A 24,816-nucleotide genomic window follows, 5' to 3' on the forward strand; every position below is an offset into this window, starting at 1 on the left:
ATATGGGATATAAAAAAAAATAGTGAATAAGTGAAAGGCGGTGAATGATTCACCGTTTTTAAAAGAAATAGGAGAAAGCGGTGAACGATTCACCGCTTTTAAAAGAAATGGGAGAAAGCGGTGAACGATTCACCGCCTTTAAAAGAAATTCTGACATGGCGCCGACGTGGCGAAAGGAGGGTTAGTTTTCCAAATAAAATTTTGAGAGTGTTATTTCACAAATTTCAAAATTTTAGAGGGTTGTTTTATAAAAAAGTCCTCGTAGTTCTCCGCATTCTTTGTTTTGTTTTGTTTTTTGTTTTTTTTTGTTTTAGTTTTTTGGTTTTTTTTTTCGTGTTTTTTTTTTGTCCATCGGAGTCGAGGGTGAGGGCGAATCGGGCGAGGCGCTCGCCGGCGCGGGTGCCGCAGCTCGGGTCTCGCTAGGGCAACGCTCTCTCTCTCTCTCTCTCTCTCGTCCACGGCGACGGTATCGTCGTCGTCGTCGGCGAGGGGCTCGTCGGCGCCGGCGAGGGACTCGTCGGCGGCGAGGGGCCTCGCTTGAGAAAGGGGGCTTATTCTTCGTCTTCGTCGTCGTCGTCGTCGTCGATCGAGCGAGATAGGAGGGAGAGGCGAAGTCGAAGGGCGACGAGATCTCTTCTCGATTTCGGGTGAGTCTGTTGCCTCGCGTGATCTGATCTGAATCTTGGATTATGAAATTGTGATCGTTTATGCAAATTGTGTGCTGAATAAGTAATCCGGGGTTTATAATGCTGATGAAGGTAATACTTCCTTTTGGATTGGTTAATTTGGTGGTTCGTTGCGGAAGCTTGTAATGTTGTGTTGATGTAGTCTCAATTTGATATCATGCTTATTAGCTGGTAATGGAGAGAGAAGTTATGACATGATTTAGTATCTAGGTAGTTGCAAGATCAGCCTCTTCGCTAGTTTAATTGTGTCATTTGCTTTGAAAAGTAATAAGAGATACAAAATATTGGTTAAAGCATATTAGATAAAGTTTTAGTAGTATCTCATCTTTTAAGAATTTTCGAGATGCTTTCAAGAAGAAGATTCAGCACTAAGAAATGGTACCAAATGTATGTTTGACTCGTTTTCAAGAAGAAGAAGCAACCATGGCCTGACAGTATCAGCTTGAAAATGGTTGATCAGTTGCATCGTTTTATTGATCTACCATTGCCAAACTTTGTGCCATGAAGTTATCTTTCTTCAGTTGTTCCGGCACCAACCCTTTTAGTTCTTGTTTTAAAGAGTCATGCCACCATGTGAAAACATCGGGAAACTTGTAATACTTGCCATTAAGGACAATGAAGTTGGTAGATGGATTTCTTGCACAAGGAATTCGACTTTGTACGTTTTGACTTTAGGACGTTGCTAAACATATTCGTTGTAATTGAATATCGAGATGATCATATGGTAGGTACAAGCAAATGACAACATCAGTAAAGTGATTTTGAACTCAAATTAATTACCTTCGCATCAGTTACCAATTGAGGATGTCAGCATGAAAGCTTGTGGAACCTTTAGGAGACCCAGGACCACATGCAACATGTGGAACCTTCTCTTTTGATGGTCCGATGTAATATAAATTAGGTTGTGTGACTCGTAGTTTTCATGTAGGAAACATCCAGTTATGTATGTTGATGAGAGATCATATTTTTACCTATAAAAATGATCTTCCTTCAAGTTTTGAGGCTCTTTTACGCTTTGAACATGAAAGGTTTCTACCATGCTTGGTCTTTGTATAACAAGGGCATCTTGTGGAAAGTCATGCAATTCGTCTTCTTAACGTTTTTACAAAATCTATTTGGTGGAATATGGAATGTGTATAAGTTTTTGACCATCAAGGCATATTGAATGAAAACAAGGTGATATTAGTATCTTCTAACATGTTAGTTGATGTTTCCCAGTGGTTTATGTAGCATAAGATTTAAATTGCTCAGCACAATTAGTGGTGACTTATAGTTTGGTTAGTTTTTTATAATGCTCTTCATGCTTCGTCTTAGGCATTTTTTACTTACTATCACCATATGTAGTTTGAAGCAAAGCAATATGTTGCCTGAGCGGTTAGAATAGGCTTTGATCGAGGCGAAATAGACTGTGATTGTCGTCGCTTCAATCTAAGACTTTGATCAACCTCGTGCAGTATATGAATGGTTTGACAATTAGAAACAACTTCATCAAAACTGAATAGGATATCTTTCATACAAACCTTAACTTTCAGCTGTACATCGAATTAGGCAACTGGAAATTCATTAATAGTGCATAGCTTCAAATATGAAACCTCATTGTGGCATTGGGGGGATTGTCAATAACTAGAGTTATAATGTAGTTATGGAAAAACTGGATGTTGACCCAATGTGCGAATTATCAAACTGTAAGATGTACGCCAATGACGATTTTTACAATGTTGTGGTGGTGCATGCCATCCATAGCTGCAACCTGTAGAGATGTGCACTTGGTGGCTAGTTGAAACAATCACCTTTTGGCTATGACTACGGGAGGGTTGACTAGTGAAGTTTTTATATTTCAAGTTGTCATGATATACCTTTCCTAGTTTGGTTTTGTCATATTTAAGTTTTATCTTTCTATGCAGCAATAGTTACATTCGGGTTAGACATTATCAAGGGCATAGATGATTCATAAACAAAAATTGCCTCTCTCCCTCTCTCTCGTCCTTCTCTCCTCTATTTCAAATTAAGCAAACTTTTTAATTCTTAGTTGAGCAACTCTTAAAGGAAGCTCGTATGATTTCTGCCAATAATATTACATAATCCAAACTAAGAAAATGCATTCTTAATTTTGTTGTCATTGGATTAATAAAGTGAAAACGAATTCCAATCTCCTTTTGCAATGAAAGTTGCTTTAGATATTAACATTATGATGGAATATATTTGCTTGAAAAGGAGTACTTCTTTTGGAAAAGGTAGTAAAAGTTGGAAGCACAATAATGATATATGTAGAATCATAGATGAGGTCATGGGCATACATGGGAGGTGACAAGTAATGACAATATGAGGAGTGGTAAGCAAATTTCCTATCACGAAGGGATTACACCAGGTTTCAACGTAAATCCTTAATTTTGGTGTTGATCATGGATGAACATACTACGCATCTGTAGAATGCACATATATCTATTTTTGTTGATGATGTCTTCAGTTGATGGTCAGGAGTTGCTAAGAGAAATTGTTGTTATTGTAGTGATTGTTCAATTGGAAGGACAGATAGAAGTTAATATTATTCACATTATTGAAGTATGATATTGAAAGTTGAGGCTAAGTTCTTGTTGACATCCTTCTATACTTACTGAGCTATAGAGCAACTTATTGAGAAAATCGGTGTTGTTGAGGAATCAAGCCAGAATGCTTTTAGAATCAAGCCAGAATGCTTTTAGAAGCATTAGAGTGTTGGTGCTTCCACTTTTTTACAAGTCGGATGCATATCATTATTGAAATTTGCCTAATTCAAGATATGTGTCCTCATGATGCTTATTAAAATTCCTGCTCATCGAGTATGTGCTTGAATTGTGATGCATATTTGATGCGCGAAAAAGGGGAAGCACCAGCTCTCTAGTGCTTTTGAACGCATTCTTGATGAACTAATAGTTGAAACGAGAAAATTGATGTATGTGCTTAGTGTGGATAAGAAATTATTAGGTTCGTTATAACTCAGAAAAGCAGTATTCATGATATTATCTGAGAAAATAGCTAAGATACTTTGGAATGTTTAGCAGGAAAATAGTCCCACTTTTAAAGATGTTGGATCACTGCTGGGTAATATAAAGATATGATTATTGTTCCAAAAAGTAGCATATGCGGTTCGGACCATCAACCACACCACATATGTAATATGCTGTGCAATATGCTGTTGGACTGCATATGTGGTAGTATTTTTTTTTTTTGAAGGTGGGATTGAAATGCAGTGTTGAATTGGATTGTTTGATTAATGATTATAAATATACACATGACTATTTTCATTTAAGTTTCGTTAATATGAATGTATATAAATGTATTTATCATTATATAAATACAACCTATCTATCTTTTTTCTTATTTTAGTAGGTATTATTCGTAATATATCTAATAATTACATTTATAAATATTGGTGAATAATTTTTGTTATATATTACTAGATGTTATTATACGAGATTTTTTTTTTAAAGGGTAATTTCATTCGAGCCCTCTTAAAAATGGGAAATACCATAGATGCCCTTTCAATTCAAAATTTCATAAATAACCCTCCAAATGTCAAGTATATTTCATGAATGCCCTCCTCGTTAACATTGATAGACATCCATCAATTTAACATCGATGTTTATACATTTTAAAATTGGATATTACCTTTTTACCCTCCTTTTGAGCTCTTTTTATTAGATTAGCTTAGCTAGGTGAAAATATTAGGATGAGTTTCCTTTTGCACTCTTCTAAAATTAAAAAGCATCATAGATTCCTTGTAAATTTTGTTATATGACAATTATGCTTTCAAATATATAATTTCTTACAAATATGTTCTCAATGAAAATATATGAAGAAACCCTCAGCTGTGAAGTCTATTGCTTTAGCTGCTTTTATTTTTCACTAATTAGCTTAGATAAAAATACTAATAATTACATTTGATACATTTAGCCGGTAGGGTTTTTTTGAAAGTTTCTTATGTATAGAGGGTTATTTATGATATTTCAATGTTTTACGGGGCATCTATGTAATTATATGCTTTTTGAAGGGCATACAGGAAATTTTCCCTTTTCTTAAAGTGTTGCCCTATCAAATGACGCGAATGACAATTTATTGAAAATACTACTGTCTGTATAAAACTTAGCATGCCACTTTTTAGAACATTGATTTTTGTTTGACATTTTTTATGATTTTGCATGAAAATTCTATTTACTTCTCTATTTAATAAGTGAGAGTAAACTGCTAATTCTTAGTTTAGTAGCACATGTGTGTATATGAGGTCCGTTATTTGAAATTAATTAGTTCGATTTGTCAGTTATGAATTGTTACTTTAGTTACTTAGCTTTGTTAGTGTCATGTCCCGAACCCAAGGGCATAAAAGACACCACATATCTGCAATTAATTACAAATATGCCAGGCTACAAAACAACTGGTATTAAATTTAAACTATTTACAAAAGTCCAAAATCCATAATTTTTGACTAATTCCACCGATCATCTTCTGCTCAAACCTTATAAACTTTCAAAATACAGTAACTAAATGTTCACTATGAATTCAAGAAGTCTAACTACATTTATATATACTAGTTATCGTGCACGTACGAAGCACATCACATTAAATTAAATTAAATTTAAATTTATATTTTAAATTTAAATTGTTACTGGTGGTATGTGTTATCATTTGATTTTTTTTTTCTAACTTTAATTTGTCTCCAAATAAATATTATACATTTTAATTTTTCATATGTGCTTCGTAACATACAAAATTTCTTTTAATGTGCACCCGAATTTTAAAGTTTGAATTGATTCAAAATTTTAAATTTATGAAGAAAACTCAAAATTTAAAGTTTATTTTGAATTCATAATTTGAATATAAGTAGTTATTGGAGTTATAGATCTATTTATCAGCCAATCTATCTTTCAAGCTTAATTTATTTCCAAGTTAGTTAATTGTTTTGATTTGAAAGATTCTGTTGATAGACCCAAAATTTAAGATTTTAAATTAATTTCAAATTTTGAATTAAAACATGGATTCACGTTTGAAATTATGAACCAAACTAAAAATCTAAATTTGATTTGATAGGCTTATTTTATATCAATCTATTTTTCAAATCTAATTTGTTTTTAGTTTATTAATTGAGAGATAGTGGACACTGCGAATATTTTCTATGTGTGTTTCGTATGGATTTTTCTTTTTCAATGAGCATGGAATATTCTTTTATGGGCTGCGGGTGAAGAATATTTTATAGTAGATATGCTCCGGTTGGTAGAATTTGGATAAGTATTATTTTTTTTTTCTGTTTTCGCAAATAAAATCCAATATAGTTCTTTTTTTTTTTCTAATATATATTGCATATTTTTGTATGTTTTTTGAATTCTGACGAACCCAAAATTTAATTATGTGTTTAAACTAAAAGTATCAAAATTTTAGTTTACATTTAATTTAAAATTTAAAATTTAATTTTGATCCACTTTAATTAAATTTTTTTTATTGTTCATTCAAATTTGATATCCAAAATGAAATTTAATTAATGATCTAAACTCAAATTTTAATTTTAATTTGATTTAAATTATATAAGATAAAAATTTAAATAATATTTGAAAATAAATTTATATTTGATTGTTGATTGCAGTCAATAAAAAATTTATATAACAACTAAATATTTGTAGATAGTGTTGATATAATCTGAAAATATCAAAAAGAAAAGATATGAAATGATATAAAAATATTTAATAAAAAATAAAATGTTATCCATTAGAGAAAAAAGAGGAATTTAAAGCTTGTTTCATTACGTTATTTATTTTGCGTAACCAAAAAGAGAAACTATAAATCTTTTTCCGCCAAAAAGTGGGTCTGTCGATAGACCCAAATTCAAAATACGTGCTTTTATATATTGTATAGATATAGATAGGCCAAGAGTGTACTCTATTTCTAATATTCACTTGTCCCAATCATCAACAAGCTAATCAGGCAGTACCCGAGTAAGCAACCATACACCACACTAGTAGGGTTAAACATGCAAAATAGAAAAAATTCTAAATAATTAGTTATAAATTGTCGTACTAAAATTTAATAATGATGACTAAGTTTCATAAAACTTTATAAATCTCATTTAAAAATTTTGAGTCTGTAACAAGCATATTTTACAAATGAACTATGAGATATAGAAATTTAAGAAAAACATTCTTATTCCAGAAAAATTAGAATTGGAAATAAAAGTCTCTAGTAACTAGCGATTCGTTGGCTAAGGTCCTAAGCACATAGTAGAGGCACCCGAAGGCGCGATTACAAAAAGAAAGCACCCGAAGGTGTATCTAAATGGTATCGGGAGGCGCATCATAAAATTGCATGTGAAAGTGCGCCACAAAATTGTACTCGAAGGTGCTATACAAAATTGAAGCTAGCTTCTATCACAAAATTCATATCAACATGGTCAACATTATTATAGCAAAATACCAAGTGACATCACAATTTTAAGATCATTTAGTCAACATTTTAAAAAAACAAATTATTGTATATTGAATTTTTATCCAATAAGCACAACTTCTTTAGTACTTGTTTTTCTAAAATTGCACAACAGTCAAATCAAAGCTTCTTAGAAAACCTTTTTTGTTTCAATGGCTTGTAATTTTATATAAGCATGCTTAATCCTTATTTTGAAAACCATACAAAAGAATTATTTTGAAAACCATACAAAAGAAATTTTCTTGTCATAAATCGTTTCTATAATTTTACCCAAAATAAGCTAACGGGTGTTAGATTGCTTAAAATAATCTGAGTATTCTTCGATCAAATGCTAAATATCAATTTTAATCAATGAACCCTTTTCAAAGACGATGAAGGACGGTGAACGAGGTGTTGTCGACCACAATCCAAAAAGTGTGTAGACAAAGATCGAGTGTGGCGGCAACCAAGAATGGCGTCCGAAGATGAGGAGAAGCAAGAGGCTGAGCGTGCTTGCGTGCATGAGAGAGAGAGAGAGAGAGAGAGAGAGAGAGAGAGAGGTGCGTGCGAGTGGGAGAGAGAGAATCGGTTGGTGGGGGCGGGAGCGTACAGATTATAGAAAAGGAGAGATTTCCTCTATTAATTAGGTTAAAGACCGATGTGCACATAAACCCCTAAGTTTATAAATATACAAAATAGTCCAAATAATTAAATAAAATGAAAATATGGGGTATCACAGTTAGTAAGAATTAAATATTTTTTAATACATAAAATATTTTCAATATTTTAATAGCAGGACTTTATATGCGCCCGCATACCCATTTGCGCTATACTATGAGTAACTGCATGAATACCGCATACCGCCTTTTGGAATATTGATCATTAGTATGGGGAACTTGGATAATTTGGGTATTGAGCAATTTGGGTTAGTGACAAAGGCCCAACAAGTTGCTTATACTAGGGGGTTAGTTGTTGAGTCATTACATATGATATCAGAGTCACTTCTATGCAAAATATTTTGTGGGGCTAGTGATTGTACACCGAAGGTGGTAATTATAGGAGAAGGCGGGGAGGTGTGAGCAAGACACCTAGGACAATGGCAATAGTATGGTAGATTTCATAATCCCCTCCAAAACTCATGTGAATATGTATTATGAGGAAACTGGAACATGTATGGGCCCGACAAGAATAAATTTCCAAAGCTTGGGAGTTTGTCGCACTCTTTGAAGTCCATATCAGAAAAATGATGGGTGATTACTTGGGTATATCATAATAAGCACAAAAGTACGAGTAATTTGGGCTTAAGCATCTTGGCTGACCAGTTTTTTGCCCAACTAGTATCTAGTACTCATGAGCCAGTTGGGTTGATGCTCAGTTGGTGTAGTAAAAAGAGAAGCGATCTGACTTTGATGTTGGGCGCTTCAAGGGAAGAGAGGCCCATATTCATTTGGTTGGCTATAGTGGATGAAATCAGATTTTAATACTGATAGATGAAATGTGAAATGTCTAAGCTCTAGTTGAACCAGAAAAAAGGATAATAGGCCAGGTTAAGTCGGTTATAAGACTTCATTGTTGCTGTTGTTGTTGGTTCCCTTGTCAAATCTTCTCCTAGCACAACAAGATACATCAATTGTAAATTTACTAATTAAAGTTTAATCTTGATAGAATTTTTCTTGAAATTGAAAGCTTGGCAGATACTGTTATGACCATGTGTGAATTTCATAAACTTGCATTCCAAGTACATATTTGATTGTTTGTCATAATTAAATATTTTGTTGGTTTGCTCTAACCTGTAGGCTCCTTTTTCCAAATGGTATGCATGCTTGGACATGGGAGAATGGCAACCATGGTGAGGCTGCTTACAATTGAAAATTGTTCAGATATCACACCAGGTACCGTGAGTTTATGGTATATGATTTGGTTTTTGGTTCTTGTTTGCTATTCAATTCTTTGATAATCATTAAAAAAATTTGCAAATTCTCCAGTTGTGCTGGTAGTTTATACCGCTCTGGAGGCCAAGTTCTCATAGAGTTGTCGAAATACCAAATTGCTAGTAAGCATGAGAAAATGTTAGATAGTGTTATCTTCCAAACCCAGCTGCTATCATTTTCACCAAAGGTCTATTTTGTACTTGGAGAAATTGAGAATATAATTCTATCTGGAAATTGGTAGTTATGATCCAACCGCAGATTGTATGGAAATAAAGAACACAACATACTAATTACCCATCTTTATACGATATAACAGCATACAATAAGTTGAGCATCACTTCTTTTGGGGACTTAATATTCTCCTCTCTGATCAAATCTAAATCTAAATCTAAATAGCACTAGGCAGACTTCTGGAGCTGGCACTGTAGCATCCATCTCTAGCCAACTAAACATTTTGCATCTTCTTCTCATGTTGCTTTGTTTACACCACAGAAACCGAGAAAAGGCAAACTGAGCTAAGTGAAGTATAGAGGAGAAGAGAGAGTTGGAAACCAAAAGTTCTCTCTTTTGTTTAAACTAAAGAATCTATCAAGCTTAGCCTACATGTTTAATCTCTAAAGTTGACAGATCAGTGTGTTTTCCACTTTTCTGCTCCGAAAACGTAGTTATTTAGTTTCCATTATTTTTGAAGTTACAATCTAAACAATAGTTGACCCTTGTTGCAAGTTTGTGGGCTATTCTATCATGAAACTTTTCATCAATAGTTTAATCAATAGCTGACTTTGATGTCAAAGCTCTTCCATTTACCTTTCTCCAACTTATGTGTATTCTCCTTGAAGAAGTCTATGTACCTTTCTTCTTGTTATTCTGGTTGTTGTGTACAAATAAATTAGATGTCCTCTATTCCCCCTTCCTTTGTTAATCAATTTAATAATGGTTCTATTATGCTTGGTAAGTTGGTATCTTTCTTCTGGTATGAAAAATATCTATGACACCCCAGGATGAGAATGAGATTATACTTGGAAATATAAGGGACCATGGACTCTATTAATAATAACTGGGTTTAAGCATTTTAGGCTGGTGGCTTAGGCCCAACTAGTTATTATTGCTAGCGGGTCAAGTCGTTACATTTGATATCAGAGCCGGTTCACAAATCGGAAGTGTGAGGTGAGCCTCACATCGCCTAGTGATCTTGGGGTATGTGTGCGATTGAACTGACAAATACTTCAAAGCCTAAACGGTGGGAGTCTGTAACACCCTAATAGTCTCACATTGAATAGGAACAGGGTCGTGATTTGGGAATATAAGGGGTCATGTACTTTAGTAATAATAACTGGGCTTAAGCATTTTGGGTCGGTGATTTGGGCCCAATGAATTATTATTGCTAGTGAGTCGGGTCGTTATAATATCCATAACCATCCGATATATTACGAGAACATTCGAAATTTCAAGAGGTCATGATTTCCATTCTTTGTATCATTTGTATGTAATTTGGTGCTTGCTGCATAAATTGCTATGGAGGAGAGCATAACATTGCAATATTCATTCCTTAAGCAAGTACACATACCATGGTGGGAACATGCTGGTACATGCAGACACAGGCTCCTTACAGGGTCCGTGGAGATTGTGTATTTGGCACTATTTGCACCGCAGCACATACAGTATCATGGCATGTGGAACAATGAGTATAACACTTTCCATGTTTACCTAAACTTTCGTAGAAGAAATGACTCGTGAAAAGATTGCTGCCCAGATCATCCACAAGGAATTCCTTGAAGCAGATGATGCAAATTTACTCGAGGAAGAAGGTAAGTTATTATCCTTTTTTGAAATAATCATTTACTAGAATCATACTAGTTTGATCTAAATATTTCAATGATCTTTTCATTTTTCCCTGTTAAGGTACCTCCTCTGTGTCTCCCTCGATGTTTTGTTAACACTCTCTTTTCTTGCATTATTCTCTGTTATCTAGTGGCATCATCTTTTTTCGCACGCATAGTTTCTGTGACTCAGTAAGTAAATTGCTGTGTTTCAGGCTGATATTCAAACTGCATATTCAAGTTGTAAACTGTTTTATTAACTTTCTTATGTTCTAGTTGTCTGAGCTATCCAAGTAAAATTTCTAATCTTGTTTTGATTTGAGGCTGTACTTGAGATAGCCTTCTCTCTGTCTTCAGTAGTATGGGTTTGCTAGGGCAGACACAAAGCTGAGAGGACCGTTAAAGAATTCCCACAGTTACTATATCATCATCACCATTCACACCTACGCTTAAGCTTCTATAACTTGGGTTTGTGGGAGTGTAACTCAACTTTGGGAATTCTACGCAAAACATTTGTTACTGTTTTACAGCTTTTGTTGATTGTAAATCAACTTTAGAAATTTCTGAATTAAACGCAAAATTGTAGAAGCACACTTTGAAGTTTTAAAGAGACTTAGATGGAAACTAAAATTACTGGAAATTCTTATATATTTTAATGTACTGTTTTGGACCTGGTTGATGTCTTTGAGGTATCTAATCTTGTAGCGCTGAATTTTGCACGGTCAACTTTCTTGCATCTTTACTCTTTTGATAAGCTGGGAAGTGTAGTAATACTGCAACAGCTAATCCTGGATTCTCGCAACTTTGAAACGGACTCCTATTTAACTGTAAATTATGTTTAAAACTTTTGCAGTTATACATATGATAAATGATAGAACTCGTACAACTAAGATATCAAATGGAGATAGTTGTGCTGCTAAATATCAGCTTTGAAGTTGAATTATTTCTGAAGAGAAGAATCTTGACAGTTGTTATGCTAATTTTTCCTGCAAATATATGTTCAGAGTAATTGTAACACTTGTTAGTCTGCAATTAATGCTATATTTCACTTAATATATGTTTATCCTGGTAAGGCAGGATCTGATCTTTATCTACACTTTTCTTTCGCTCTTTTCAGATATGCATGTATTTGATTGTAGGCCATTGACAGATCCGCTGCACCTGGTAATTACAAACAAACAATGCTATGTGATTTGAATAGTAGTTGGAAGTATATGCAACCATACATACTGCAGCCAAGCATACCTTTTTTATGGTTTCATAAAGTGTACCTTTTCTAATGGTTTTATAATTCTTTAGTCTCATTATCTTAGTTGACTTTCTGTTGCATTGGAAGACTATCACTTATTTTAATGTGCTCTACTTTGTCTACATGCTAATGGTTTTCTTTTACCCGTACCTTTACTTTTTTTTTTCGCATTCCTCAAGGCTAAAATTCTCATTCTCGCTCCCAGTCAAGATTGAGTGTGAAGTTCCTATTTAGTTTATATTGATGAATTATTTGTGTATTTCTTTTGAAAATAAATCACCCACAGTCCTGACAAAGTTTCAAATGGAAGGGTTGTTTCTTTTGGGGTAGAGGTGGGGTTGGGTTTAGAGCAGAGAGTAGTCAGGAGCATATAAAACTGATGTCATGGCTAATATTTGTATATTTATCGTGAAACAACCGTTGTACTCTAAGAGCTTAAGCTCAGAGAACGGTGTTTTTATATTTTTATATTTAACACTCCCCCTCACGTCTCGGCTCGAGACTTTTTGTAGGCCCATGACTTGGACTTGAATTAAATGGGAGGAATTAATAATGCTAGGAGCCTAACGTGATTCGAATTCAGGACCTTCTGCTCTGATACCATGTGAAACGGCCGTTGTACTCTAAAAGCTTAAGCTTATAGAAAAGGGTGTTTTTAAATTTTTATATTTAACAACGTTGCCTGCACTGAAGAGCATAATGATTGAATTTTTCATAGATTTGACACTGGGTGCCAGACCGTGGAATATATGGTTGTTGGTTTGATTGAGTATTATTAGGTTGAGAATGTAGGTAGTTTTCATGAGGTCCACGACCAGGGTATTGATTGTCTACCACGTTGTCCTCGACTTCCGCTATATCTACCCCCATGATCGCCATGAGCACCTCGCCCACGATTTGCATAAAGTGCTTCTGCATCAATGGTGGGAGTAGCAGATGGTGTTGTCAAGCTGGCACGACGTTGAACTTCTATTTCTTTTTGCATTAAAAGTGTGCGAAGTTCTTCGAAGGTAGGCCTTGTCCTATGTGTATTTAGCGGACTGACAAAACCTCTATATTCTTCGAACAATCCCAGAAGAACAGTCATGACCAAATTATGATCCGTCTCGGTCTTGCTAATCGCCTGAAGAGCATCCTTGATCAACTTAATTTTTTGCATATATTCACTCATGCCTATTGATCCTTTCGTAATACTTCGTAATTCGGACTTTATAGAAAAAGCTGTAGAAGTAGTTTTGTCAAGAAAATATGCTTCAATAATTTTTCATGCATCACGAGCTGTTTTAGGTGAACTAGATATAACCATCTATAATATGCTAAGAGATAGAGTAGTATAATCGAGGAAAGAATGGTGGTGTCTACTTTCTTTCAAACTAAATAATTTGGATTTACAACTATCTTTTTGTCAGTAGTGTCAATTGTTGGAGGAATAATACTTGATCCATCAACAAGTGTAGTCACACCAAAACTCTCTAAAACATTTAGAAACACTTGCTTCCACACGAGATATGTAGAAGTAGTGAGTCCTAAAGGTATGAGGGTTTTAATGTTAACAATCGGTAAAGACAATATAGAAGAAGACATGTTTGCCATCGAGAAAAGAAATTTCCACTATAAAAAGAGAAGGAAAAATGTCAAAGATTACCAACTGAGAATTTTTGATGAGAAAGAGAAGGACCAAAGTCACCAAACACCACTAAGGGCATGTTTGGTTCACCTATTTTAGACTATGGAATCGGAATGGAATTCATTGATTCCGATAGTTGCCGTTTGTTTTATAGGAATCAGATTCCGATTCCCATTCCACTCCGGAATGGGAATGGCCAAATTCATTTATGACCCAATCCGGCTTTGAATTCTGGAATGGCTCATTCCAAAGTAAACTATTCAAAATCCTCTTTCATCAACACCTACCTCCTCTCCCTTCATCACTTTCCTCTCTCTTAATCAAAACTCTCTATCAAAAATTTTAAATTTTCATTTTGATTTCCATTCCAATAATGAACCAAACATTTTTGGATGATTCGTCATTCCATTTCCCATTCCAAAGCAATCCAATTCCATTTCCCATTCCTATTCCAATCATGAACCAAACATGCCCTAAGTGAAAAAAAAACAAGCGGCATGAGCAGCACAACACAGAAAATATCAGCAATAACAGGATAGGCCAAGCGATACCACGTGCGACACTAGAGGAGCAAAGAGGGACCATAGAGAGGCTGAAATTACTATAGCATTATGTCACGGACTTAGCGTTTTTGTTCGCAAAGCCCGTGCGGCGCCCACCTTTCCTGCTCGAAGATGGACAAGCCTTTGTCCCTGTTGCTAGCCCGGACCTTCGCGTCCTACGACTAAGTATGCAAAGGGAAATGACAAAGAGAAAGAGACAGAGGTTCTCTCAAAAAACTAAGTACTACACTACTTAGAAATGAGAATTACAACCTACAAACAGCATACAAACACACTCTCTCTTGTGTGTCATGGCCTTAGCCAACCCCACTATTTATAGGCCCAAAGGTGCCTTTTCAACTCACCCACTACCACATAACTCACCCATTATTACATACATAATGAGCCTACATAATGAGCCCTCATAAATGCCAAAAGCTCAAGAGTCACCCATAACTCCCATGAGTTTCATGACCCTTGAGTTTCCCACAGCGGGTTGGGTTTGGGTCTACTTGCCAACCCGATTCGACCCGTTTTCAACCCGAACTCGCTAAGCAGATTTGGGCCAGGGACCGGGCTGCATAGAAATTTTTCTAAGTCCCTGACACCCTCCTCCACCTAATGCGCAGGCGTCCTCGTCGCGCGCTGCTTCTGGAACTCGTCGATGAGCGCTTGGTACTGCCAAAGTGTGTCCGCCTTCTCCCAACTCGCCTCGCCGAATGGGAGATTCTTCCACTTCACCAAGTACTCAGGATTCGGCACGACCCCACGTCGCCGAATGAGTCGAGTGTCCAGGATGGACTCCGCTTCTTTGTCGAACGAAGTCACCATGGTCGGAGGCGCTCGCTGCGACACTCCTCTGCTCGGATCCTCCGCGTCCTCGTTGTACAGCTTCAACCTGCTGACATGAAAAACAGGGTGGATCCTGAGGTTTGCGGGCAGCTGCAGCTTGTAGGCCCCCTTGCCCACACGCTTGACGACGGTATATGGGCCTTCGTACTTGCGCAGCAGTCCCTTGTGCACCTTCCGCAAGGCTTTGAACTGCTGCGGATGAAGCTTGACCATCACGCGGTCGCCCTCGGCAAACTCCCGAGGCTGTCGCTTTTCGTCAGCCCACTTCTTCATCCGTCGTGCTGCTTTCTCCAAGTTCGCCCTTGCAATTTCACCCTTTTCCTGCAAGTTAGTGGTAAACTGAAGAGCAACTGGGCTGCGGAACTGCTCTCCCGCAGCAGCCGTGTGAGGGGCAAGTGGTTGTCGCCCGATCGCCAACTCGAAAGGGCTGCAGCCTGTAGACTCGCTGCGCCGCAAATTGTAAGCAAACTGGGCGACATCGAGATGATGCACCCAATCCTTCTGATTGGCACTCACATAGTGCCGCAAATACTCCTCCAACAGAGCGTTCACCCGCTCAGTTTGCCCGTCGGTCTGTGGATGCCAACTGGTGGAGAAGAGCAACTCCGACCCCAAGATTTTGAACACCTCGGTCCAAAACTTGCCAGTGAACCTGGGGTCGCGGTCGCTCACGATGCTCGTGGGGATCCCCCAAAGCTTGACGATGTGGCTGACGAAGAGGCGTGCCGCTTCTTCAGCCGTGCAATCGGTCGGCGCAGCAATGAAGGTCCCGTACTTGGAAAAACGATCAACCACCACCAGAATGGACCCAAGCACCCCCACCTTTGGTAAGGCGGAGATGAAGTCCATCGAAATGCTCTCCCACGGACGGCTAGGCACAGGTAAAGGCTCGAGGAGTCCGCCAGGTCGCTGGTGCTCAACTTTGTCTTGTTGACACACCAAGCAGGTTCGCACGTAGGCCTCCACGTCTTCGTGCATCCGCGGCCAAAAGTAGGCGGCCTCGAGCAACGCCAGGGTTCGCTTCTGACCTGGGTGGCCCGCCCACTTGGAGTCATGGCACTCCTTGATGAGCTCGCGGCGAAGGTTGCCCCACTTGGGCACGTACACCCGTCGCCCCTTTGTGAGGAGCAGCCCGTCGCTCAGCCAAAACCTTCGCGTTTTGCCCTCCTTGACAAGCTGCACCAGATTTTGAGCGATAGGGTCCTCATTGGTTCCTGAACGAAGTCGATCGCGGAGCGTCCCTTGAAGCTGCCACACGGCTGCAAGCTCAGCCTTGCGGCTGAGAGCATCAGCCACGCGGTTTTCCTTCCCGGGCTTGTATTGCATCTCCATGTCGAACTCCGCCAAGAAGTCTTGCCACCTCGCCTGCTTAGGGGACAGCTTCTTTTGGGATTGGAAGTAGCTTGTGGCAACGTTGTCGGTGCGCACCACAAACTTGCTCCCAAGCAAATAGTGCCGCCAGGTTCGCAAGCAATGCACCACAGCGGTCATTTCCTTCTCTTGGACGGTGTAACGCCGCTCGGTGTCGTTGAGCTTGCGGCTCTCATAGGCGATGGGGTGCCCATCCTGCACGAGGACACCGCCAATGGCAAAGTCAGAGGCATCAGTATGTACCTCAAAGGTGCGACTGCAGTCGGGTAGTCGCAGCACTGGATCCTCCGTCACCGCTCGCTTTAGGTCCTCGAATGCCTCCGCACATTGAGAGGTCCAAACCCACGAGTGGTTTTTCTTCAGCAGATCCGTCAACGGGGCTGCTCTCGCAGAGTAGCCAGCAATGAATCGGCGGTAGTAGTTAACGAGTCCAAGGAAAGACCGCAACTCGGACACCGTCGTTGGGGTCTCCCATTCGCAGATGGCTCGCACCTTCCGCTGGTCCATGCGAATCAGGCCCTGGCCTATCCAGTGGCCAAGGAAGTGCACCTCTTCCTTCGCGAATATGCACTTCTCCTTCTTGACGAACAGCTGGTTCTCCCGCAGCACTTGGAAGACGGTTCGCAAGTGCTCGATGTGCTCCTCCAAGGTGTTGCTATATACCACGATGTCGTCGAGGTACACCACCACAAAGCGATCGAGATAGGGATGGAACAGCTTGTTCATAAGTGTGCAGAAGGTTGCTGGCGCGTTCGTCAAGCCGAACGGCATGACAAGGAACTCATAGGCCCCGTACCTCGTCACGCACGTGGTCTTCTCCTCGTCTCCTTCTGCAATCCGCACTTGATAATACCCAGAGCGAAGGTCGAGTTTGGTGAAGTACTTCGCTCCGCCCAATTGGTCGAAGAGATCTGCAACCAAAGGAATTGGGTATTTGTTTTTGACCGTTACCTTGTTGAGCGCTCTGTAATCGATACAAAGCCGCAGGCTTCCGTCGCTCTTGCGCTGGAACAAAACTGGTGCTCCATAGGGTGCCTTTGACGGTCGGATGAAGCCCGCATCGAGGAGCTCCTTCAACTGCTTTTGCAGCTCCTCGAGCTCTGGCGGGGCCATTCTATATGGCGCTTTCGCTGGCGGTTTGGCTCCTGGCTCGAGCTCAATGGCATGATCCACCTCCCGTCTAGGTGGAAGTTGCTTCGGCAGTTCCTTTGGCATGACATCCTGGAAATCTGCCAAGACCGCCCCAATCTCTGCAGGAAGGCCCTCCTCGTCGAGGCCCTCGTCGCTCACCTCGCGGATCGCCGCAAGGTAAGTCATCTCACCACGGTTCACACCCCTTCGCAACTGCAATGCAGAGAGGGTTTGGGTGCTTACCGTTTTCTCCTGGCTTGCTAGGACCATGCATGGGGCCGCCTCGTCCATGATGCTCAAGGCCCCAAGGTGTGGCATCGGAACCGCCTTCGACGAAGCCAAGAAGTCCATACCTAGTATGACTTGGAAGTCGTCGATGGGTGCAGCGGTGAAGTTTGCGGTGCCTCTCCAAGGTCCCACCGCAATGGCCACGCCTTTGGCCACGCCCGCAACAGGTTGCGCCTCAGAGTTGACGGCCTTGATCCTGCTAGCATCCTTCTCAAGGGGAAGGCCTATCCGTTTGGCCTCCGCTTCGGCAACAAAGTTGTGAGTGGCTCCCGTGTCCACCAATGCTCGTGTGGCCCTGCCGTTAAGGGTCACATCGATGTACAGAAGCTCCTTGTTGAGGGGCTTGCTGCTGCTTGCCAGCCCCTGAACCGCGTTGACGAGCCTAAGCGCGCCCATCTTCGTCGGTTCTGCACTGCCCTCGCCCTGCTCGGTCTGGACAGCATTCAGCTTCTTCTTGTTTGGGCAGTCCCTCGCCCAATGGTTCTCGCCGCAGACGTAGCACGTCAATTTCTTTGGCGGCGGCACAGGACCCCTCTCGCGGCCCCTGCGCTCCTTCTGGTCACGACGGTCTCCTCCACCTTTAGCCTTGCTCGCTTTGGGCGTCTTGCTGCGAGTTGAATCCGCCCGCTCGTACTCGGGCAGTTTTTCCGCCAAGGCAATTGCGGAGGCAACGTCCTTGACGTCGCGTCCCACAAGCTCCTTGTTCGCCCAAGGTTGGAGTCCGTCGAGGAAGAAGAATAAGCGATCTTCCTCCGCCATGTTGGTGATGGACAGCATCAACTTGGAGTATTCCTTGACATACTCCTTGAGCGTCCCGGTGTGTTTGAGCCGTCGAAGTTGCTTCCTCGCAAGGTACTCGACGTGCTCGGGGTAGAACTGCGCCTTGAGCTCGCGCACGAAGTCCTCCCACGTCTTCAAGTTGCATTGGCCCTTCTCGGCTTCTGCAGAACGCCGACGCCACCACAGCATCGCGTCATCAGCAAGGTACATGGATGCAGCCTGGACTTTCTCATCTTCGTCGTCCAGCCGCAACGCCTTGAAGTAGCGCTCCATGTGCCACAGAAAGTTGTCGATCTCCTTCTCGTCGCGGGTTCCCCTGAAATTTTGAGGCTCAGGGATACGTACCTTCGAAGCGGACTCTCGTTGGGGTTCGTGGCCACGCGCCACCGCTTTCTCAAGGATCGTTACTCTTGTCTTGAGGTCCTCGACCTCGTCGACTCGAGCAACAAGCTCCTCGATCAGTTTCTTTCGCTCCTCGTCACGATTCTTCATGTTGGCTTGGAGCTTTTCGAGATCGCTTCGAAATGTCTCCATGGCTGTAGCGACACTTTCCTCCATGCTGTGGACATCTTCGTTGAATGAGTTAAAGGTATCCGCCATCTCGGTGTACCTTTCACCCATTTTCGCGATGATGTCCTCCAACAGCACAAGGCGGTCCTCCAACGACGCCGAATCCCTCGTGATTCGCTGAGGGTCTTTGCTCTTGCTTCGCTTGGAGGGCTGCTTTGGAGGGTCGCCCCCAACGTCGACGATTCCCGCATCGGATGACGACATGGTTCCTCGCTCGAACCGGCTCTGATACCAACTGTCACGGACTTAGCGTTTTCGTTCGCAAAGCCCGTGCGGCGCCCACCTTTCCTGCTCGAAGATGGACAAGCCTTTGTCCCTATTGCTAGCCCGGACCTTCGCGTCCTACGACTAAGTATGCAAAGGGAAATGACAAAGAGAAAGAGGCAGAGGTTCTCTCAAAAAAACTAAGTACTACACTACTTAGAAATGAGAATTACAACCTACAAACAGCATACAAACACACTCTCTCTTGTGTGTCATGGCCTTAGCCAACCCCACTATTTATAGGCCCAAAGGTGCCTTTTCAACTCACCCACTACCACATAACTCACCCATTATTACATACATAATGAGCCTACATAATGAGCCCTCATAAATGCCAAAAGCTCAAGAGTCACCCATAACTCCCATGAGTTTCATGACCCTTGAGTTTCCCACAGCGGGTTGGGTTTGGGTCTACTTGCCAACCCGATTCGACCCGTTTTCAACCCGAACTCGCTAAGCAGATTTGGGCCAGGGACCGGGCTGCATAGGAATTTTTCTAAGTCCCTGACAATTAGCACTTATATTGTAGCAATACTGTAGCGCTGGATCGCTGATGAGATCCAGCGAGGTAGATTATTATGAGAGAAAACGCCGATGAGATCTGGTGAGGGAGAAGGGCGGCACTAGATCGCTATACCCTAGAATTAGGGTTTGACTCTGATTGCATGAAAGAAGGACAAAAGAGCATAGCCCTCTAGGATTGTATTGATGATAATAAATAGTGTACAAATCAACCTATTATAGTAATATTGCAACTAGAGATACCATATAGTCCTACGCTATATAAGGCAACAAATAATATAATACTAAATATATCCTAACATACTAAATTATATCGTAACATTTATTCCCTGTTGTTTTTGTCAAAAATGTGAAGACGTCCTATGATCTTGTTACTTTATCAAGCTGCCTTTTCATTTGTTGTTTCATTTTAAAGTTTCATTGGAAATTATTGTTTTGACTTGATAATTTTTCTCAACTGGTTATTCACATCTATCTGAATTTATTTTCAATTTTGATTTCTTTTTCAATTTTGGGCTTTCTAACATTGATATTTCTAACATTGATATGTTTCCTGAAGGTACGCTGTAATGCTTGTAAGAAGCCAATCAAAGAAAGTCAATATGCAGCTCATGCAGGTACACTGATACTTCTATGCAAAAATAATTCAAGGTTATTGACTTTGTTAATACTTATAAGAGAATATTTACATTTTCTGTCTTCTCGAAACTTTTAAGCTTTGTTTTGGTTCTTCCCTTGTGAACGCCAAAGCTGAATATATACATTTTTTTTGTCCTGCTTCCTTTATTCTCCAATTTTCTTTGGAGGACCTGTTGCTTCATTCTTTTGAGGTGAAGTTTGTATACACATTGTATGTTTTTCTTTCTTTGGGGTTGCCCACCTTGCTTCAGGGCAAATTAACTCTACTCTAAATAGAATAAGTTCACCTTCAATGTATTTCTAGAGATTGTGGCCATCTTTTACCTGGTAACAAAGTTCCTTTTGTTGCTCATCCCTATTATGTTATTTAGTTAGAAATTTCCTTGTACAGAAATATGATAAACAATCAGCTTTTGTTGTTGCATTCCTTGTAATGCCAATTTAATTGCTCTTTTGGCAACCTTGTGCACCATTATTTGTAAAGCTTCACCTAGTTTAGTGTTGATTTCTGCAGAGCGTTGTAGGTCATTTAGCTCAAATAGAGATTCTGTCGTGGAACTTGATGGTGATTCTGGTCATAAAAAGCCTCTGAGGAAGGGAAGAAAAATATCACAGTCGTCTAACGGCAGTATCCTTTCATCTAGTATGTTGATTTTCAATGCATAAGCAAGTGTTTTATTCACATTTATCTTTCAAAAACTACAATCACCTAGTTTACCTATAGTTGTGATTTAATGATGAAAAGAGCTTTTGTTCGACTTGCTGCCTGCATCGCTTAAAATGAAGGAGTTTGAATTTCATGTGAATAACTTACTGTTGAGAATGAGTTTGCGCAACTTTACATGTTATGACAACAATTTGTAGTTTTCGTATTGGATAAGTTGTTACGCATATTTTGATTGAGATGGCCAAATACAATTTTATCTATTAATATGTTGGAGAAGAGAGGTTTAATGAAAAAAGTAGGAGCAGAATGCTTTTTGTTGACCACTTCCTCATTGTTATTGAACAAGAAGATTGAGTGAATTCATGTTGACATTTCATTGAGAACATGCAGGACTTGCAAGTTAGTGTCTGCATCCCTTGTTTCTCATGCTGTTCAGTTGCTGAGCGAGTGAGTGGTACAATAGACACATGAATTCTTGGTTTCATGCATTGAAAAGTTATAGCACTTAAACTTTGTGAACTTGACTTTAAACTTTATTTGCACTTTGAACCTTTTAAAACTTTAATAATTAAAAGCCTCAGTACATAACACTCCAAGTGTGAGATGTTCACATAAGCATGCAACTTAAAAGAGGAACATGATGTCATGTCTTGTCCTGTCCGAGTGTCCAAAAGCACTCATGCTTTACAAGTCCCAATAGGTGTTTGTGCAGTAATGTGATATGCACAGTAATATTGTTACTAGCTGCTGGCAATTATCAAGTCTCTAAATACTGGTTATGTTTACGAAGTCTTAGATTTCTTAGGTCAAAAGCTCACTTTTGAGACTCTGAGATTCCATTCATTATAAGGACAATACCTCTAAAAAGTAGTGTGTGAAAGTTGTCATAGTAACATGCCTGTGGACTATCTCATTGATCTTTTGTCTTCTGTTTTGGTAGGTTATTTTTGACTTGTTTATTCAAGAGCAACCGATCCCCAGGAACTTGGATGATAGGGAGAATTACAAAGAAGTTAATAAAATCGTAAATGTCAGAAAATGAAAGCAAAACAACTAATTAAGTTAATCAGGTGAAAGAAAACTTATATTATAATGATATTTATGCATTATTTTAATGTATTCTTATTGATTTTTGAGTATCAAATATAAATATGGAAGGGACTTTTTGATGTTGTTTTGTATTGTAGGCATTACTTTGTATGACACTAAAGGCTATTGATATGTGCTCTACTCTATCTCAATCCTTATTTGAAATTTATAGCTTCTTTATTATGAACTAAAAAAGTGAACTGAACCCGGATAATACTATATTGTTTGTGCTTTAACATCCTCATAGCTCATCATGTTTTTGATATTTTTATAGAAGTGATGGTAATGAAGGTTGTGTGATGTTACTATGCTAGCCAAACTACACATATTGAACCTCTCAATTAAATCTTCAATGATATTTTAATTGCCATACTTGAATAGGTTAACACAAGGGGCCTTTAACTAAATGTGTAGATTCTTTTCTTTAGTTCTAATCATCTTTTTTCTCCACGAAGGTTATGTTGATTGTTCTTTTGGTTGTTAAACATGGTTGATACTTTCACATAAGTCCAGAGAAGAGATGAATGAGTGTTACTTCTCAGTATTTTTCATTTCTTACATGCTATGTTGTCCTAAAACTGGTGGTAGGTTGGTTTGGTTGTGCCATGATTAGCAAATTTAAAATATTATTATTCAGCCAGCTCTGTTTTTAGTTTCATTAACTTTATTTAGATCAAAGATTACATGTAGATGAAAAACAAAAATCTGAGTCAATGAATAGGAATGACGGTGGTGGTTCACAATCGAATTTCGAAAATCAGAGCACCCTTCATTCTACACATTCAGGGGAGGCCCCACGTAAGTCCTATAAGTTTTTCTATTAATTCATTATTTACCCTTGTAGGTTCCAACCACCAAAATACTATAGAAATTTGTCTGATTTTTATGTTTTAAATTCTTTTTCTACTTAATACTTCCACAAACTTCGTGGTCGCTGTTCTGGCTGTTTTGAGTTCATGGTTCAGTAATTGTGAGTAAAAGCTGAAATATTGGGAAATATAGTGTATTATCGCTTTCATATTCAGGAGTCACATACTTGTATCAATTTTAATGTGACTAGCAATGAAATAATGCTTGCAAGGAAAGGAATAACACTGATTGATGCATTAGAATGTGTACAATTTGAGAGATATTTTTAACTGCCGATGAGTTTGACCCCTAACTGTGACTGGTCTTAAAATTTATGTAAAAATATCCTTCTAACATGATGCTTGTGCTTAGTAGTAACATTTCCACTTTATACTTTGTAATGGTCAAGAGGGAGTTGAGGGATTAGGGCAAGTGAAGAAAAGTCAAAAGGAGAGAACGAAAGAGATCTGGAATCCAGCGAATAAACAGTAGAAGTAGTAGTAGTAGTTGGGAGTTAGCGGGTCGGGTTGTCGGGATTCCATTCGGGCACCATCCGACAAAGAGGGTAACCCACTAAGCCTTCCATTCTTGACGGTTGCTCAGTGGGCCGTCCACTCGAAGTCCAGAGGGCGGCATACGGTCCAGGCCTTTGCAGATTGGAAGCCCAGATGGCCCATCCGAGAAATTACATTTTCTTATTAGTATTCAGCTTATATGGGAATTACAGATTAGTCCTTATGTAGTAGTTATAAATAGCTTGAGGAGTCAAGTGTAAGGGGGTAATGAATGAATTGAATTGTCTTCTTCTTCCTCAATCTTCTATCTTCTTCTCTTCTCTTCTCCTCTCATCTCTCTCCTTCCTCTTCCCTAGCCCTTCACTCTGATCTTCTTGTTCTTTAATCGAGCTTCCATCATCTCTATCTCACCGATCCTCAGATCCTTCTCATCATCGGATCTGTGAGATAGATCAGGTTGTAACAACTTGGTATCAGAGCAGCATCGGTCCCAGGGAAGGTAGTAGTTCCAAGTAATACCAGGATCGAGAGATCCGAGGAATTACACAGGAACGATCAACCCACATCTCGGATTCCAACTACGGTTGTTGAATCTAGGATACAAGGGTTGGCTACCAAGGAGGGAAGGGAGAGATACCATTGCCTCAGCGAACATCATAGGCGAGGAGAGAAGTGAGGCAAGCACCGATCAAGATTGTCGACTGGGGGAATCATTGGGTCCAACCGAGGCAATCGCTTCAAATACATCAGTAAGGCATCCATGGCGGAGGGCACCAGATTCAAATTGCTCGATGAGCACGTCCACGCCTTAGAGCAGAAGCTGCAGGAGATGGCAACGGGGAATGATCGGAGATTCGAGGAGCTGCATCAAAGAATTGGGGCTATGCAAGCCGAGGAGCAGAGCCACTATGAATTCCTGCGGAGGGAGGCCGCAAATTCAACCAAGAGATGGGAACAACTCATGGATCTACTCACCAACCAGCAACAGAGCTCTACAA

The 24,816-nt window shown here is 39.7% G+C and overlaps 2 protein-coding genes across 12 annotated transcripts in view; one reads left to right on the forward strand and one right to left on the reverse strand.

The window, feature by feature from the left end:
- Nucleotides 320-24,816, forward strand: part of LOC109719403 — a 35,558-nt gene continuing 11,061 nt past the window's right edge. For 5 of the 11 annotated variants that reach the window (XM_020246060.1, XM_020246057.1, XM_020246058.1 and 2 more), the window contains exons 1-7: nucleotides 322-647; nucleotides 8,909-9,004; nucleotides 10,765-10,851; nucleotides 11,981-12,027; nucleotides 20,619-20,676; nucleotides 21,213-21,326; nucleotides 23,127-23,252. In XM_020246060.1, coding sequence (XP_020101649.1) covers nucleotides 8,923-9,004; nucleotides 10,765-10,851; nucleotides 11,981-12,027; nucleotides 20,619-20,676; nucleotides 21,213-21,326; nucleotides 23,127-23,252 — 514 coding nt within the window. In that variant the 5' untranslated portion in view covers nucleotides 322-647; nucleotides 8,909-8,922. Of the gene's footprint in view, nucleotides 648-8,908; nucleotides 9,005-10,597; nucleotides 10,657-10,764; nucleotides 10,852-11,980; nucleotides 12,028-20,618; nucleotides 20,677-21,212; nucleotides 21,342-23,126; nucleotides 23,253-24,816 lie in introns of all 11 variants that reach the window. The other 6 variants (XR_002218674.1, XM_020246054.1, XM_020246055.1 and 3 more) reach the window with 5 other exon arrangements.
- LOC109719402 lies at nucleotides 14,506-19,585 on the reverse strand. The gene is made up of 2 exons (XM_020246053.1): nucleotides 17,474-19,585; nucleotides 14,506-17,290 (listed from the first exon to the last, which is right to left on the reverse strand). Exons 1-2 carry the CDS (start codon nucleotides 19,475-19,477, stop codon nucleotides 14,900-14,902), a joined length of 4,395 nt encoding a protein of 1,464 aa, XP_020101642.1. The 5' UTR covers nucleotides 19,478-19,585; the 3' UTR covers nucleotides 14,506-14,899.

The sequence above is a fragment of the Ananas comosus genome, linkage group 13 (genome assembly GCF_001540865.1).
Source record: "Ananas comosus cultivar F153 linkage group 13, ASM154086v1, whole genome shotgun sequence".
NCBI classification, from domain to species: Eukaryota; Viridiplantae; Streptophyta; class Magnoliopsida; order Poales; family Bromeliaceae; genus Ananas; species Ananas comosus.

Excerpts from the sequence above, each read along its gene's own strand:
- LOC109719402 (XM_020246053.1), bottom strand. The coding sequence starts at position 19,477 with ATGTCGTCATCCGATGCGGGAATCGTCGACGTTGGGGGCGACCCTCCA. Across the intron at positions 17,291-17,473 it reads GCCTGCGGCTTTGTATCGAT|TATGAGTTCCTTGTCATGCC; the intron begins TACAGAGCGCTC and ends AGGTACGGGGCC.